Source organism: Thamnophis elegans, chromosome 11 (genome assembly GCF_009769535.1).
Source record: "Thamnophis elegans isolate rThaEle1 chromosome 11, rThaEle1.pri, whole genome shotgun sequence".
In the NCBI taxonomy this organism is placed as follows: Eukaryota; Metazoa; Chordata; class Lepidosauria; order Squamata; family Colubridae; genus Thamnophis; species Thamnophis elegans.
The window spans coordinates 46,621,185-46,640,105 of NC_045551.1; the positions used below are offsets into that span (position 1 = coordinate 46,621,185).

General features: G+C 38.5%; 1 protein-coding gene and 1 long non-coding RNA gene across 2 annotated transcripts in view; one reads left to right on the forward strand and one right to left on the reverse strand.

Annotated features, from left to right (window-relative positions):
• Nucleotides 1–18,921, forward strand: part of ABCC4 (ATP binding cassette subfamily C member 4) — a 210,967-nt gene that overhangs the window by 126,630 nt on the left and 65,416 nt on the right. Inside the window, exons 21-26 of the mRNA XM_032227044.1 lie at nt 3,558–3,708; nt 5,471–5,590; nt 6,741–6,851; nt 8,622–8,722; nt 10,730–10,921; nt 15,547–15,702. Coding sequence (XP_032082935.1) covers nt 3,558–3,708; nt 5,471–5,590; nt 6,741–6,851; nt 8,622–8,722; nt 10,730–10,921; nt 15,547–15,702 — 831 coding nt within the window. The remainder of the gene's footprint in view (nt 1–3,557; nt 3,709–5,470; nt 5,591–6,740; nt 6,852–8,621; nt 8,723–10,729; nt 10,922–15,546; nt 15,703–18,921) is intronic.
• On the reverse strand, nt 8,639–17,667 carry LOC116515128. Its single transcript, XR_004256193.1, has 4 exons — nt 17,624–17,667; nt 15,698–15,879; nt 10,792–10,910; nt 8,639–8,719 (listed from the first exon to the last, which is right to left on the reverse strand). It is a non-coding gene; the product is annotated as an uncharacterized LOC116515128 (long non-coding RNA).

Here is an 18,921-nt window from a genome sequence, read left to right on the forward strand (position 1 = left end):
GTAGCAAGGCCGGCAGCATCCCATCTCTGCCAAATACTATGGAGCCTGATTGTCCAAGGAATCTTATTCCCTTTGCAGCGCTAACTTGCTTAGCCATTAAGATCTGCAGGAAAAAAAAATTGAGTCTTGATATCTTTTTTTGTTTTGTTTTTCTTTTAATATTTCAAACTATGTTTTTACTTTTTACATGTTCTTAGTCCTCTTAAAACTTTGGCTAGTGTAGAAAGGTAGTGTATAAATCAAACCAATTAACGTATGAAAATATTTTTCTTGCTGGTTGCAAAGATAGCGCACCCTGATTCTTGATAGAAGAGAAACTACATAGAGAGAAGTGGGGGGGGGGGGCTGGGAGAGTGACCTTTCTTTCACTTGGTCAGTCCTTGTCAACTGGAGGAGTATATATTTAAGATATCATCACTTTTTCTGTATAAACACTGGCACACATTAAAAATGAAATTCTGTACTCTCTCAAAAGAAATACACACACACACACACATGTCAATCATATGCAGTATACAAACACACACACACACACACACACACACATATATATAATCACAGTCCATTTTGAATACATAGCAAAAAGTTAACAAGGTTGAATGTTTTAACAAGGTTGATACTATATGGTACAAAGCTATTACAGAATCCAGTTGTTCTGCTTTGGAAGCTGCAAAGCCTCTTCCCAGGAGGTAACAAAGAAAACCGATCATGGAGAGGATGTGTAGCATCCCAGACAATACTGCGGACTCTGGTCAAGCATCACTTATATGCCATGCCCTGGATAAAAGGAGTGAATTTTCAATAGATTTTTTTCCTGCCGTCCTCACCACTCTCTGCACAGCCTTCCTGCCTGAAACAGTAATATTTCCAAACCAAACTAATGCAAGACGACAGATGCTTTCAATCGTCCCTCTATAGAAAGTGTTAAGGACAGGGGAAGGAAGATGTGCTATTCTTGTACGATGCAGAAATGCAGGTGCTGCTATGCCAGCTTCACCAGTGTCTTACTGTTGAATGGCCAAGCTAACCCAGAAACTCAATACTACTAACCACCTCCACAGTTAAATCATTAATGCACAGAGGTGTATGGCTGTGCATGTATTTTCTGAATCTCTTTTGTTTTTCCTATATTTAGAACCAAGCTATTCTTATTCCACCAGTCCACCAAAACCTCTACCTCAGTGTTTCTCAACCTTGGCAACTTGAAGATGTCCGGACTTCAACTCCTAGAATTCGCGAATTCTGGGAGTTGAAGTCCGGACATCTTCAAGTTGCCAAGGTTGAGAAACACTGCTCTACCTGCTCCCATTTTAGCTCCTTTCCCCCCTCTGAACATCATGCTAAATCCTTTAGATCAGCTTGATTCCCCTCTGTATAGAAACTGCAGCCCTCATAATGATAGTTTAAAGAAAGGCGGCTCTAAAAGAAAAGGGAGAGGTAAAGTTTAATTCATTATGAAATGGCCATGTGTTTTCCAAGGATATTGTTCAATTTGCATAAGTTGGGAAATCAGATGCCTTCTCTTTCTGTACAGGGCTTGTTTGTTGCCTGTGCAATAAGGTGTCTGCCTTTTGAGACTATTTCATTAACAGTTTATTTGCATGCAAGTTGAGTTTTTCATATACATGATATTAGAATGACCCACCCTTTCATAAGTTTAATGTTAATGAGGCTTCTGTAAAATTCCTTCCAAAGATAGGATGTGTGTCAGGCAATGGTGTCTCAGAACTTCATCATCCTAACAATACCCCCGCTCTTTTATCTTCCTTCCAGGAGAAGGTTTTGTGCTCAGGAATATTCCCATCTGAGAGATTTTGTTTCTTAAGGTTGTAGCTAAACACGATCCTGAAACCGAAGAGAAAAATTGTTCTTTAGTTCATTTACTTCAAGCAGGTCCATAGTGGTAAATTTAGCCTGTGTATAAATAAAGCTTTGATGAAGCCATTTTGTATTTCATGGGACAAGTAAAAAGCAGGGTATATTTTAAAAAGGATCAATTAAGCAGTACCCTAAAAAGGTAGAATCCCCCCCCACGAAAAAGGCAATAGTGGTAGAGATAATGTTAAAGCAAAGAGTTAGGAGAAAATAGCACAGTGCCTAAAAGTTGAGATAAGCCCCAGAATCACAAAAGGGCTTGGCTGAAAGGAAACCAAAAGACCAGGGAGCTTTATGGAGCTAAGACCAGAAGACTGAGGCCTGGAAAATTTGCAACCTAGTTTAGGAGAAAACAATTTTGGTGTTTCTGACTCTGTTTGATTTCTATGGTTTCATTAGGAGACAAGCAGGGCTGATAAAAAGTGGTGGCAATTTCACATGTTGTGTTCAGCTGTGGGCTTCTGGAACTTAGTTGCTGTTTTTTTTAATCCTCCAAAAGTACCATTCAGCCATCTTAACTGTTGCCAATTATTAGTTCATTAACATCATTACCAGGGGTGGGTTGCTGCCAGCATTACTGCTGGTTCAGTGTGCAAAAATTTTTTGCACTCCCCATGCATGCGCATTTGCACCTAAAAAGGTTTGCGCATGCACAAAATGTTAAAAAAGGGGGGGAAATTACATTTCTGCAATGAAAATTGTTCTGCACATGTGCAGAACCGAAAATCAAGATGGCGGCCATGTAGGAGAACCAGTTCGGGGCGTGGCAGGCATGGGTTGCTGCCGGTTTCAGCAACCCAGGCCACCAAATTACTACCGGTTCAGCCAAACCAGTAGGAACCCACTTCTGATTATTACCTTGCAGATTGGGGGTGGGCAGAAATGATGCAGCAAGTGAGACTTGCGATTTTCCAAACATCTTGTGCCTTTGATTTTTGTTGTGAAGTTAGAACAATGGGCATGTTGTAGAAGGACCATAAATGAGTTTTGGGCGTTCGTAGAAATAATTAGAAAATGTTTCCCAAATACCATGTGCAATATATAAATCATGTAACAATGTTGTACCTGTTTCTTTAAATCATACTGTAAAATGTGATTGGTTGCTGTTTACCTCAATTGGCCATAAGAGGGAGCCAGAATGACTGTTAGCTCTCTGTTTGTTAGATGCTGGACTGATCTGGTCTGAGTGTTTTGGAAGCTGGCTGTTAGAAAGTGCCGTGAGCTATTGTAAGTTTTTGCAACAGCTAGCAAACTTTGAGTACTGAACTGATTATATGATACTGGACTGTGTTATTTGGATTATCCCTTAACTGAAAGACATTGATGACTGACTGTCTTATCCGTGTATGACTTGGACTGTTTGATGGACTCTGATACCCCTATTTCCACGAAAATAAAAGCCTATTTAAACTGCAGTGTCTCTGTATGCTGGTTTGTGTATTCTCCAACACAACTCTCACAACGCTTCTCTGAATGCTATTCAATATTGCTATTGCTATTGCTATTGCTATGTACTCGCTCTCTCAACGGGGAGCTTACCTAACACCATGTTCGTTTATATGACTGTGGTCTGCTCTGAACATCACTATCTCTTGGTACAGTATTGTGCGCAAGGTTTTCAGAAGAACTTTTGAAAACTAAGATGTTTGATGATGGTTCCTGTTTACTTTTTCTTCTGGCAGACCTTTCTTCAGGTTTGTGGAGTGGTCGGCGTGGCGATTGCTGTGATACCCTGGATTCTCATCCCATTGGTTCCTCTTCTTATTGTTTTCATATTTCTTCGACGCTACTTTTTGGATACATCAAGAGATATCAAACGTTTGGAATCTACCAGTATGTGTTTTTAATTTTAACAATTTGGGGGATTGTTGCATTCCTTGCTGCAAATTGCCTGCATGCAGACTTGGTTTTCCTCCTGCACATACCCCTCTTTCCCCCAAAATAAGACCTATCCTGAAAATTAAGACCTATCATGTTTTTATGCATGTACCTAATATAAGCCATAACCCACAAAATAAGCCCTACTTAAGAGCCTGCATAGCCCATTCTATCTGGTTGCTCATGGAGTCGCAGCCACAACACCTTGAAAAATAAGCCCTAGTGCTTATTTTGTGGCCCAAAAGAAAATAAGACCTCATCTTATTTTCAGGGAAACATGGGTATATGTGTATTTTGGTAGTAATTTTGAACACCCCTTTAGCTCATCCCTTCTTGTAGCTCTTTAAAGGCATGTATAAAAATCCATTTCCAGCACGTATAAAATGTTCCATTTCCAGCACCCAAAAAACTCTTAATTTCTTGCTCTCAGTAATAGACACAACCTATGTGCCTTTTTCTCTCACCGGCTGAGTACACCCTCCCATGTGCTTTGCCTGAATTTGACATTAGGAATGATTGAGACATTTGCTGAAATAAAAAGTGAAGGAAATGCTTTCCGCTCTCACAGTACTTAAAACACCAATTTTATCTCAAATGAATAAGTCGAAAAAGAGTGGATGAGCCCTGTGACCATTGGAGGTTGGGGAAAAAACTTTAGCATCTCAAAAGTTGCCTCTCTGTAATTTTTTTTAAAAAAATGTTCTGCTTTCTCTTTTCTCTTTATTTCAACAATTCAGCTATGAATTATAATTGACACATCCCTTATTCTTAATAATGAAAATATATGATAATTTGGAGTTACAACTAGCTCATAGCACTTAGACTTATGTACTGCTTCATAGTGCTTTACAGCCTTCTCTAAGAGGTTTACTGAGTCAACATATTGCCCCCAACAATCTGGGTCCTCTTTTTACCAACCTTAGAAGGATGGAAGGCTGAGTCAACCTTGAGCTGTTCAGAATTGAACTTCTGACACTAATCAGTGATTTAGCCTGCAATGCTGCATTCTAACCATTGCACCACCACGGCTCTTGTTGCAATAGAAGCAGAGGGCAAGCTAGGAAGTTGCAACCTACTTAAATACTGTATATTATAGATTGCTAAATGACTTCAATTCTACAAAATAACTGTAGCATAAAGACTACATTTTCTTCATTATCCATTTCCCTGCCACAACTCCGCCTTTCCATTGCTAGTCAGCATTTCTATCTACCTGTCTCAGAATATTAGTGCCAGGCCTTCCGGTGTTGAGTAGGTATGAACAACATTATTCCACTTTATTCAAACTCCGGCTTCGTGTTTTTCACTGTGAGAGATGTCAATAGAATACATTCTAAATCACAGAGATATTTCTGATTGAATTTTGTTACTGACTATAACAATTCAAGAGCAAGATAACCTAATAATGACTGTATGTACATCAGTTGAGTATCCCTCCCTGCAAATTCTGCATTATTTATTTTTTTGTTTTGTTTATTTATTTATCAAATTTATTGGCCGCCCGTCTTGCAGTTCAGGTGACTCAGGTGAGTGGCAATAATTTTAAAATAATTTTTGAACAGGTTTTAGGATAATTTTAGAGAAACACTCACTGTTTTTGTAATACCAGTGATAAATATTGCACATTGATTCAGATAATATCTCATAGTACCATTAAAGGTCATCATAATGAAAGAGTTCGCTTGAAATCTGACATCTTTTAATCTTTATGTTGCAGCTCGAAGCCCAGTTTTTTCTCATTTATCATCATCTCTTCAGGGACTTTGGACCATTCGTGCTTTTCAGGCACAGCAAAGATTCCAAGAAATATTTGATGCACACCAAGACCTACACACAGGTTTGTAAAAAGATGAAGGTAATTAATTTCCAGTTTAGCAGAACCAAGAAGAAAGATTCTTCCTGCAGTATACGAATTCCTCAACTACTGTATTCACTAATTGAGAAATGGAATGAGACAGGAGAATGAAACATTATTTTATCTGAGGCATATGTTGGATGTCTTCTCAAAAATCTCATTCAGATATATGGTAGTCCTTGACTTATGACCACAACTGAGCCCCAAATTTATGTTGTTAAGTGAGAATTTGGTAAGTGAGTTTTTCCCTATTTTACGACATTTCTTACCACAGTTGTTAACTGAATCACTGCAGTTGATAAGCTAGTAACCTGGTTGTTAAATGAATCTGGCTTCCCCAGATTGACTTTGCTTGGTAGGAGGTTGCAAAAAGTGATCACATGATCCCAGGATGCTGTAACGGTCATAAGTATGAACCAGTGGCCAAGCATCTGAATTTTGATCACATGGTCATGGGGATGGTGCAAAGGTTGTAACTGTGAAAAACGGCCCTAAATTGCTTTTTTCAGTGTAATTTAGAATGGTCACTAAATGAACTGTTGTAAGTCCAGGACTACCTGTACAGGCAGTCCTTGACTTACAACCATTTGTTTGTTGACTGTTTGAAGTTACAACGCCACTGGAAAAAGTGACTTCCAACCCGTCCTTACACTTATGACTATTGTAGCATCCGCATGTCAATATGCCAAAATTTGAGCACGTGTTAACTAACATACATTTAGGAGCATTAGAGCTTCCTGGGATTATGGGATCACCATTTAAGACTTTCCCAGTTGACTTCCAACAAGGAAAGTCAATGGGGGAAGCCTGATTTGCTTAATGACTGCCTGATTCACTTAAAATTTGCAGTGATTTGCTGAACAACTGTGGCAAAAGAGATCATAAAATTGGGCACAATTCACAACAACTGCCTTTCTCAGCAACATAAATGCTGGCCCCAATTGTAGTCATAAGTTGAGGACCATACGTATATCCTTAGAGGTAAAATTGAACTGTTTGAAAAATCTGTTTCCTTCCTGAATTTCCAAAATCAGTTTCAAAGATCTGAATTTATATAACTGAATTGTTTCAGCCCTGCTAATGTTGTATCTGTTGCATCTGAACAATCTCCCTTTCTCCTTTTTGCTTTCAGAAGCTTGGTTCCTATTTCTGACTACTTCTCGCTGGTTTGCGGTACGCTTGGATGCCATCTGTGCCATCTTTGTGATAGTGATGGCCTTTGGCTCTTTGCTACTTGCACAGAGTAAGTTTACTTGCTGGAAAACATTATCCTATTATCTACTCATTTGCCTTCTCATATTTTTCTAGCTATGCTACCGACAGCAAGTGAATAAATTCTTTTCACAAGGCAGTTACTGGTAATGAGACAGTACTTCCTTTAGATAATTTCTGCATAATGTGGTGTTTTTTTAAAATTGGTGTCCAATTGTGCCATCTTTTCTTCTTTGTTTTTATCAGTGAAATGGCTAGTTGTTGGATGTCTGGCAATATAAAATTTTAATAAATTCAATCAATCAGTAAGTTAAATTTCTGTTAACATTATGCTGCTACAAATGAATATACTTATAATTCCTCTTAATGTTCTTTATTAATAGATTCCTCTTTGTTGCACATGTATATATGTATGTATGTATGTGTGTGTGTGTGTGTGTATATATATATATATGTGTGTGTATGTGTGTGTGTGTGTGTGTGTGTGTGTATGTGTATGTGTGTGTGTGTGTGTGTTTTATTTGTGCTGATAAATAAATAAAGGGAGACTAGTATAGATCTATTTCAAGCTATTTAGCTCTCATCAGCTAGCCATACCCTTACTGGGATTTGAACCTGGGCTATGTTACATACTAGGCAGACATCTTAGCCATTAGGCCACAGGCTCTTATCCGTTATCAGCGAAGCCAGGGAAGAAGGTATATATTTAGAGTCACAACCCCTGGTAAGCCCCAATTATGGGAGGAAGCTAACTGCTTCCATCATCTGTCAATCGGCTCGTCACAAGAGTCCATCACGACAGAAACCCAATATTTTTACTGTTGCCTTTGTTATATTTGTGTTTTTTATTTGTGCTGATAAATAAATAAAGGGAGACTAGTATAGATCTATTTCAAGCTATTTAGCTCTCATCAGCTAGCCATGCCATATTATTTATCAGCACAGTTAGCTTCCTCCCATAATTGGGGCTTACCAGGGGTTGTGACTCTAAATATATATATATATATATATATATATATATATATATATATATATATATATATATATATATATATATATATATATATACATACACACTTTAAAGTCACAACCCCTGGTATGCCCAAGTATGGGAGGAAGACAGAAACCCAATATTTTTTACTGTTGCCTTTTTTGTTACAATTCTAGTATAGATCTATTTCAAGCGTAACAAAAAAGGCAACAGTAAAAAATATTGGGTTTCTGTCTGGATGGTCTCTTGTGACGAGCCTAATGACAGAGAGTGGAAGTGTGACCTTCCTCCCATACTTGGGCATACCAGGGGTTGTGACTTTAAAGTATATACCTCCCACCCTGGCTGGCTGATAAAGGAGTCGTTCTCTGTAGCTCAAATGGTTAACTCCCTGCCTGGGAGGCAATAGAGCACAGGTTCGATTCCCAAAAAAAAAACTAAAAAAAAAAAAACTTGGGTATGGCTAGCTCATGAGAGCTAAATAGCTTGAAATAGATCTATACTAGTCTCCCTTTATTTATTTATCAGCATAAATATAACATATATATATATATATATATATATATATATATGTATGTATGTATGTATATATATATATGCATCTATTAGATTATCAGCACAAATAAAAAACATATATATGCATATACATACACATGTGAAGTTTTTGTAATTTAATACATGATACATGTGAAGTTTGTGTAATTTAATACATTTTATATTTTCAATTTCATAAACTAGATGACTATACTTGAAGAAAAGTGTATTGTTCATTCAAAATTCTTTATACTTGCTTTCTTTCTTATCTCGCAGCTCTTGATGCTGGAAAGGTGGGCCTTGCTTTATCCTATGCAATCACCCTCACAGGAATGTTCCAGTGGGGAGTTCGGCAGAGTGCAGAAGTTGAAAATCTGGTAATAAACAGTTGTTTCTTTAAAGTAGGTAAAAACCCTGTTGCATTGGAAGCCCAGAGACATTTTGCCCTGTGGGTTCCCTTGCTCTAATACAGGAGTGTCAAACTCGTGGTGTCATGTTGCTGTCACATGACGTATCATGAAGTTTTCCCAGAGAAGATCATTAAAAAGACCTTCAACTTAGAATTAGGGAGAAATTTCTTGACAGTGAGAATGATTAAACAAGGGAATGGCTTATCGCTGGAAGTTGTGGGAGCTCCATCACTGGATGTCCTCAAGAAGAGACTGGAGATCTGTAATATAAGGTCTCCTGCTTGAACAAGGAGCTGGATTAGAGGGTCTCCAATGTCCCTTCTAACACTATTATTATATGTTCTATCTTCTCTGTTCTATTTCATGCTTGTAAAGTAATACACTGTGAGCAGCTCTACAAAGCAAGCTTCCAGTTGTCCACTTCTAACGCAAGGATTATTTAAGATATGCAGGGTAGCAAACTGATAAAGAAAAAGGTGTGCTGTATATACCGTATTTTTCAGAGTATAAGACGCACCAGCGTATAAGACGCACCAAGGTTTTGAAGAGGCAATTTTTTTTAAAAAAAGTAGGTAGGTAGATAGAGGGATAGGGAGGGAGAGAAAGAGAGAGAAATACAGTAGGTAGGTAGGGAGAGAGAGAGAGTAGTTAGGTAGGAGGTAGATAAAGGGATAGGAATAGGGAGACAGAAATAGAGAGAGATAGAGAAATACAGTAGGTAGGTAAGGAGAGTGTGTGTGAGTGTAGCAGGGGTGGGTTTCAACCGGTTCGCGGTGGTCCCTGCAAACCGGTTGGTCGGCGAACCCGGAAGTAAGTAACTTCCGGGAACAGCGAAGGGTGCGCCCGCCTGCACTCCTTACCCGGTTTTGATGAGTTCTGCGCTTCCACGCATGCGCAGGATGCATACAGCGCCTGCGCGATCCTCCAGGAGCAGCTGGAGTGTCGCGCAGACGCTAGTACGCATGCGTGCACCGCGCACGTGCACGAGGACGCCGCCGGCCCCATTCCAACCGAACCGGTTGGAACGGGGCAAGAAACCCACCTCTGGAGTGTAGGTAGATATGTAGGTAGAGGGATAGAGAGATAGAAGTAGAAAGAAATAGAGAAATACAGTAGGTAGGTAGGGAGAGAGAGAGAGTGGGTAGGTAGGTAAATGTTTCCAGGTGTATTTATCTATGTGCTGGAGAAGGAAATTGCTGACAATCGGCAACACCTAAAACTTTGTTTCTGCTGGCGCAGCACTTGATCAATGTAATTTTCATCAGTCAGTTAAAGAGCTTTTCAAAAGGGGAAAAAAAGTTTTTGCACTTTGCAAACCTCCCAAAAATGGCCCGTTTTTTGTGAAAACGAGCCCATTTTCTTTTCAAAAAAGAGGCATGAATAGCCTTGGGGGGGCCTTGCAGAGTGCTCCTGGGGGCCAAAAACAAGCAGAAAATGGCCCATTTTTCCTAAAAACGGGCCTGTTTTTTGCCAAAAATTTTTTGCAGGCATAGCCTTAGGGAGGTGAAGGTGGCAGGGCTTCGGGAGGCAAAAAATGCTGTATTCGATGTATAAGACGCACCCAGATTTTCAGCCTCTTTTCTGAGGAAAAAAGGTGCATCTTATACTCCAAAAAATATGGTGTTTAATTGCTGTAGTTTACTCCAGTGCACACTGAAGAGGGATATAATTAAGATTTATAAATCCCACAGTTGTGGAGTGTTGTTTTCAGACATAGAAGACATAGATTAACACCAAGATATATTGTAGGTTTGTTCCAGATATATGAAAATACGATTGCTTTAAAATATTTTTTTACTTATTTATTTGATTTATGCTCCTCCCCTTTTTCTCACAAGTCTACTTATTCAGGTACAAATAACTGCGGCAAGTATTGAATCTTATTCTATTTAAAACCTGAAAACGAATCCTCAAGGGATTACTGCATTATAATCAGTAAATACCTAGGAATCAACATTTGTTTCTCTATTTCAGATGATATCAGTGGAACGAGTAACGGAATACACCGAATTGGAACAGGAAGCACCATGGCATACCTACAAACGTCCACCAGCGGAGTGGCCAACTGAAGGAGTGATTGCGTTTGATGATGTGAACTTCGCTTACAGTGCAGATGGTCCTTTAGTGTTGAAACATTTGTCTGTTTTAATTAAATCTAAAGAAAAAGTATGTAGGTGTTAATTTTACTTTTGAGTCAGAATGGTAAAAAGAATCTTAACTGTGATTGGGTTCTATAGGCATGACTTCACACGTTGCATACCAGTAGTCCTCAAATTATGACTGCAATTGAGCCCAAAATTTCCATTGTTAAGTGGGACATTAGTTTAAGTGAGCTTTGGCCCATTTTGTGACCTTTCTTGCCACAGTTGTTACGTGAATCACTGCAGCTAATAAGTTAGTAACCCAGTTGTTAAGTAAATCTCCCACATTGACTTTGCTTGTCAGAAGGTCACAAAAAGGAGATCACATGACCTAAGGACATGGCGACTGTCATAAGTATGAATCCGTTGCCAAGCATCTGAATTTTAATCACATGATCTTCGAGATGCTGCAAAGGTTGTAACTGTGAAAAACAGTCATAAGTTGTATTTTTCAGCACTGTTGTAACCACAGCACTGTAGACAGCACTCTAGCCACTTTAGTGACTTCGAACAGTCACTGAGTGAACTGTTGTAAGTCAAGGACTACTTGTATTTTCTTTTAAGGAGGGTCAGTAATGTTAGTCTTAGAGAATTTCTTTTCTGCCATTCCCCATCTCGTCTATACATTCACAATTCTTTGTCATTTGGGCAAAGATCAAATTTCTCATTCTGGCCTCTCGTTTTAGCTGTTTTAGGATCGAAGGAGGAGATAAAATATAATGTTTATTTGTGCTGCAATTACTACTCAAATCAACTTTGGTTGACCTGACAAGTTGGAAAAATGTCTGTCTTTGTTCAACCTTAATCTGATTTTTCACTGAAGAATAATCAATTAAATTCTGGAATAATATGTTGTTAAATGATTTGTATTATTATATTAATGATTAATAATGTATTAATACTAGCTGATAGTATAGCTGATAGCCTGACATTGTCCAGGTATTTATTTATAGGGGGGAAAACTCCGGATCAAACGTAATTGCTAATGTTGGATTTCCCCCCTTACCAGACGGAGCCCCCTTGTGGAGTACTGTGAAGCCGTTACCATGGCAACTCCACTGCACTATACAGTAGAAGCCATTTTAGGGCAGTACAGTAGAAACCTGTAATTTGAAGGCACAACAGGCTGTATCGTAACAGAACACCCCCTCTTTGAGGGCTTATAGGGATGTCTTACCCCCACAGTATTTGTTTCCAGAGAGTAAGTTATCTGTGTACAAAGTTTGGTTGAAATTGCTCAGGGCATTCCAGAATTATGCTGGAACATACACACACACAGAGCCATATATATGATAGTCTGGTATAATACTTAGGATGTTAGACTAAGACTGGAATACCTACATTCAAATTCATCCACATTCAGTGATTTGGGGCCAGTTTCTCAGGAGGCTTAGACCATGAGAGATTTTAAATGCTGAGAGCAACTTCTTATGTCCCTTTGAATATTAGCATATTGAAATAATTAACTTTTTTTAGTGCCCATTTTATAGAGACATTTGACAATCTCTCATTTCCTCAGTATTTACAAGCTGTTCATAATGATCAATTTAGGCCTTTCCACTTGTTTTGCTTATAATTCTAACATATAGCATTCTGCAGCAGCTTGTGAAGTCTTCTAGAGACTATAATACAGACTATTAAATTCTTATGTAATTGTGTTAGCGTATTTCTACCTTTAGTTTTCTATCATTTTGGTTAACAGTATTAAACAGTGTTATTGCCTATTAGCAGGCATATTTTACTACTTTCATATTTTTATTTTTATAGATAGTGTAGAATAATATTGTTTCACACTTTATTAATTCTGTAGTAATTTTCAACGATTACCTTGTACATTAATTTTGATACATCACTGTATGTCTGCTTAATAAGAATCATGTTACTTAGTTGTACTTTGTCTTATAAAATGGATTTTCTAGTTCTAGGCTATAAATTTAATTTTTAATTACCTTTTTATAGTTCGTATTGTACAGTAGATATTAGGTTTGGAAAGATCCATGAATTTCTAGTTTTAAATATTATCCTAGGCTGGTCCAGGACAGAAATATAATAAATCTGAAACCCTGTATTAATTCAGCCCAGGATTGTTGGCCCTACCTGAAGCACTGGAGGATTTGCAAGGATGGTTTTAAAAATACTGCAAAATGGGGTTGAATGAACAATTAGAAAGGGAGGTTAGGTTTCTGGTACGTTATGAGTCTCTTCAGTTCTCTTCTCAGATGTCCCTCCCATTTTATAAGATGCTGCTTCATCCCCCTAATTCCTGGTTAATCTCAGAAAGAATAATTCCACTTATTTAAAATACTGTTTATGTAAATCTACTATATAAAAGCGTGGCTTTTATTTTGCAGAGATGACTTCATGGGGAAGCGGAAGCCTCTATGAATTTATGCAAGATATCTCTTTATCACTTTCATACTTTTATTTGCCTTTGGGCTACCTCTTGCAGTAGTCATGCACTCTTCTAATAGAGGATAAGGATTGAGATGCCATGCAAAGTAACAAACCTAAGGAACATGACTAGGAAGAGAGGGAATATGTTGCTGAATGAACGTACCCAGGCTGGTTTTTTAGCAGAAATAAGCAAGTGTTTTGTCACTGCTGCTTTTGGGGATGTATTCTGCAACTTTACAGTCTGGGATACACTTCTGGGATCTTCTTCTAGTTTCCCTTGGACCCCTGCTTGTCCGGGGGTGGGGTGGGGTGGACTAGATGTCCTACAAGGTCCCTTCCAGCTCTGTTAATCTAATCTAAAAGATAGATCTGACTTTGTTTAGTGTTTTTATGATTAGCCAAGTTCCCTCAGGAGCTTCCATCTGCAGCAATTAAGACAACTGAAAGAGAGGTTGCTGAGAGTTTGTGTCAACTAATTCTCCAATTATTCCGTTGATGCAAAGAGGAGGGTAAATCATGTTGCCCCAAGTGAAGAAAAACATCTGGTGGGCTTTTGTGGCTGAAAGAGAAGTTTGAAGAATTTCTGAATGTTGCTGTGATCTTATGCTAGGTAGCACCTCCTAGTGAATGGGAATTCAGAATCTCACTGCTCCTGATTTCACAGTATACATCTTGATTTTTTTAAAAAAAAAATATACTGATGGAGATAAAAAGCAGCATTTCCCAATTAAAGACAAAAGTAATATGAGAAATGCATTTAAAGGTCTCATAATATTACTGACAAACTTTCACGCAGATTTTTTTTAAAAAAGAGGGTTAATGCAGAAATGGGATTAAATGGTTTTCATCATGTGAAATTCACCTTGTTGACTTTTCAGCTCACTTGAAAAAAAAAAGTTAGGTTCACACATCTTGTTTTTGATCTTTTTCTTCTTCCTCTGATGTTTGGGACAACATTCTGTTTTTTAAAAAAAATGGCATTTCTAAAATGTAATACCTATTTTAGCATTCCTGCATTTTAGGAAATCAGAGTAATTTTAAGCACAGTTTAGTTATTTTAATTATGAAGTTGAAGCCTAATTCAGTTTTACTATAGTTATTTGAATTTAAAGAGGACAATATTAGAAAAAATGTTCAGATGTCCAGACCTGACTGTATTTACAAAGATTAGAATTGTTCAGGTTTTTATCATGAGCCCATATAGCATTACAAAACCTGGAGTTTGAAAAAGTAAGATAGAAAGTGTATCCAATGTTTTTAAATTTTAACGTTGGAGAAGACCGTTGAGAATACAAAAACCCCACAAATCAATTCAGAATTTTCACTCAAGACATCAGTGATTGGGCTCAAATTGTAATATTTTGGCAGTTCCTTTGAGAAGCCCATAATTCTGGGAAAAGTTGAAAGAAAGAAAAGAAGTGGATGATTTACAGCAAGGTGGATAGATTCAGTTTTCAGTTGCAATGAATGGAACTAAAAGACCAACTTGAAGACAGATCATCTTGGAGAGAATTGATCTGTCACTCAAATAAAAATTGACACCAACTTGACACTTAATCAGTTGATTAATCAATCAATCATTTGTTCTCCCTCTCCCTCTCTTTGCTGTTTAATAAACTCAATACAATTGTCTCTGATGGCTGAGCTAGAAATTGATAAGTAGGCTTTGGATCTAAGAAGTCTGTTTCACTTTCTTAATGTAAAAGAAAAATATGTTTATTCCTGTGCTCCTGATGTTATGACAGAAAGTTTTTTTAAAAGACTACTCATAATTACTCTCAAGGATTGTGAGTCAAAAGCACTGTTATTGCTCTCCAAAAGCAAATATTAATAATGTTTTATAAACTACCCAGGGCCTGAAGCTAGACAATGATAGTTTCAGAAACATATAAAATTACATTAAAAATTGAGTTCAATTTAAACACCTGGAATAAGATAGTTATGCTTTAAGGGTGAGAGTAGAAATCCTAATAAGGCATCTCTTCACGTGTGCTAAGCCGGGAAAATATTTGTTTGATTCCTACTTCACATGAGAAAAATGAACCGAAATCACTATATTATCAAACAATAGGTTTAGATCATTCAAATGCTGAGAAAATCTTCCTTTTGAAGACATACTTATGCATCTTTTGTTGCCTAATATCTACCGCGTACATCTTGCCTTACAAGAGGCAAAATAAGCAAGATAATTAGAAGCAGTGCTTTATAAATGCCTTCTTCCCCCTAGTATATGTTTTTCTATTTTTTGTCTTTCAGGTTGGAATTGTGGGAAGAACAGGAGCTGGCAAAAGCTCTCTAATAGCTGCTCTTTTCCGGTTGGCCGAGCCCCAAGGAAGAATTTGGATTGATAAATATTTGACATCAGAACTAGGACTTCATGACTTGAGGAAGAAAATTTCAATCATACCTCAGGTATTGGTCTGCTTTGCGTATCAGCCTATTTTAGAAGTCCATCCAGCGCTCTTCAGAAACCTAAGGGTTGTAAATTTTTCTTTATCTTTCTTCTGCACTCTGCTGGTTATATGCCAGGAATCTTATAGAGTAGCGTGATGTCTCTGTGTATGTTAATCCTCTCCTCTTGAATGATGACTGAAAATGAAGTGAAATTATTATGACTATTTTAAGAGGTTCATTATCTATGTTTCTGTCATGCCCAAACAGCTTTCTTTCAGCCATTAGTTATGACTACAGATTGAATTTAGTTTAAAGACTGGAATGATGCATTCTGTATTGTGGACATAAAATATTTTCGAGCAGAAATTATTCTGACAAATGGAAGAGAGTGTGATTGTGCACGCGCATATGTGAGTGCGCGCGCATCCAACAGTATCTTTGTCCTCTCAAATATATACCATAAAAAAACAACAAGATTTTATGGGCTAGGGTGTTGTGAATCTGAATTTTAGACTTCACAGAGAATATAATTTTAGCTAGTAGAAAATTGATAATATTTATTTGGCTTTCAAGATATTCCAGAATGTGAATGTTTTATTCACAGCATCTTCGGAAGACTCAAAATGACTATTTGGAGTGAGGACATTTTTGCTCATATTTTCCGAAATGTGGTAAATTAACTCAGTTGTTACTTTGAACAGGTATCAGCTCCACTCTCTCAGGTTGATTCGTGCCATTCTAAATATGTAAAAATATAAACACACTGACCAGTACCATTGCCTTTAAAGGAATACGTCTGGTCATTTTTCCTGTGAAACTATCTTTTTCAGATTGAAAAACAATCCTATCAGTCCCCATGAAGACCCAGGGTGTGGGATGCTGTCTCAGGAACGAGAACAGAGCAAATATGTTTTTATATCCTGGTTGCTTTATAAATTAAGAAACAGGTTGCTTAATGATGACTTGGGGGGGGGGGGGGCTCAATACAATTTAACTTTGGTTAGTGACGTGCAAAGGAACCGTGGGGCCTTTTAGACTTATGACTGCCTTGATCACTTTTGCTCCTTTGGCATCAAAATGCTCAGTTATGTAAGAATACTGCATCTAGTTTTGGTCACCACACTATAAAAAAGATATTGAGACTTTAGAACAGTGAGGGCTAACTGTTTTCTCCTTGTGTGCTGAAATTGCGTGACAGCACGTGCATTATGCAATGTGCCCCACCCCCCTGTGCATGCATGCAGAATCCCCCCCTGCTTTCCTCATCCCCTGTGCATGCACGTGACCTCATGCGCCACTGTTTTGGGCCTAGCGGTCCTTCCTGAAAACTCCTGGGATCACAAGGGGCGCAGTAGGATACACTGCACCCCCACGGCTCGTTTTGGGCCTAGCAGGCCTCCCTGAAGCATCCTAAAACCAAAAATAGGGGGCTGCCACTCCCCCACTGCTCCCCTCATCCCCCACATGTGCACATGACCCCCCACATGTGCACATAACCTCCCTGTGCATGCACACGCATCTCCTGCATGCATGACAGAGACCCAAAAATCAGCTGGCCGGTGGGAGGCATGGCCGCTTGTGTGGTGGAGCTGAGCTGGGCTATGCCTCGCATGCCTGCAGAGAGGGCTCCATGTGCCACCTGTGGCATGTGTGCCATAGGTTCGCCATCATGGCTCTAGAAAGTCTGCAGAGAAGAGCAACCAAGATGATTAGGGGACTGAAGGCTAAAACGTATGAAGAACGATTACAGGAATTGGGCATGGCTAGTCTAGTGAAGAGAAGAACCAGGAGAGATAGCAGTGTTCCAATATTTGAGGAAGTGGCATAGAGAGGAAGGGGTCAAGCTATTTTCCAAGGCACCTGAAGGTCAGAGAAGGAATAATGGATGGGAACTGATCAAGGAGGGATTCAACCTAGAAATAAGGAGGAATTTTCTGACCGTGAGACCAATGGAACAGAAGTTGCCTTCGGAAGTTGTGGGAGCTTCATCACTGTAGGCTTTCAAGAAGAGATTGGACTGCCATGTGTCAGAAATGGTGTAGGATCTCCTGCTTGATCAGGGGGTTGGACTAGATGATCTACAAGGTCTCTTCCAACTCTGTTAATCTGTTAAATTCTGAGTAGGCATGGAGATAGATGTCATAAATTTTGGCAAACCAAATTTAAAGTTTTCTCTCTTATCTTAGAAGGAGAAAGTCAAAAAACCCTTTAATCCCTGGACATTTTGGTTGTCAAGTGGTTTCAAGGAATAATGTAACAGGGGTGTTGTCCATTTCACTACATACAAATAGTCCTTAATTTACAACAGTTCATTTAGTGACTGAAGTTACAACAGCACTCAAAAAGTGACTGTTTTTCACATTTATGGCCATTGCATCATAAGTTGCCCATGGTTACGTAATCAACATTCAGACACTTGACAACTGGCTCATATTTATGATGGCTGCAATGTCCCAGAGTCATGTAATGACCTTTTGCGACTTTCTGACAACCAAAGATTCATTTAACAAATATGGCAAGCTGTAAAATGGGGCAAAGCTCACTTAACAAATTTCTCACTTAACAACATACATTTTGGGGTCAATTATGGCTGTAAGTTGAGGACTACCTGTATATCAATTTAATATGTGGCAATCACAGGATTGTTACTATGAACACATAATATACTTTTGAGATCGGGCTCTTTAATCTTCCCTCCCTGTAATAGCAATAGTATTAGCACCTAGATTTATATACCGCTTCACAATGCTTTACAGCCCTCTCTAAGCAGTTTACAGAGTCAGCATATTGCCCCCAACTATTTGGGTCCTCATTTTATGGAATTTTGATGGAAGGCTGAGCAAACCTTGAGCCGGTCATGATCGAACTCCCGGAATGAGCAGTGAGTTAACCTCCTATACTGCATTCTAACCACTGCACCATCACAGCTGTTACGTCTTCCTTGTCAAGCCTAAACATTACAAAAACACAAAAGTTAAGTCAGCAACCTAATGTGGCTACAGCCCCATTCTCCCTCAAAAACTGGAGCAGGGAGCTTCTGCCAGTTGCCCTTTGTTGAGTTGTGTACTGTCTCACCTGAAACAGTACACAACTCAACTCAACACAATAGTACCCATATTATATGACATCATGCCTGGAATGAGGGTTGTAGGACTTTCCGTGAGGCTTCCCCCCCCCTTTCTCTTTGATTTTTTTATTTTATTTTTATTTTGAACTACCGTGATAAAACAAAGTTAG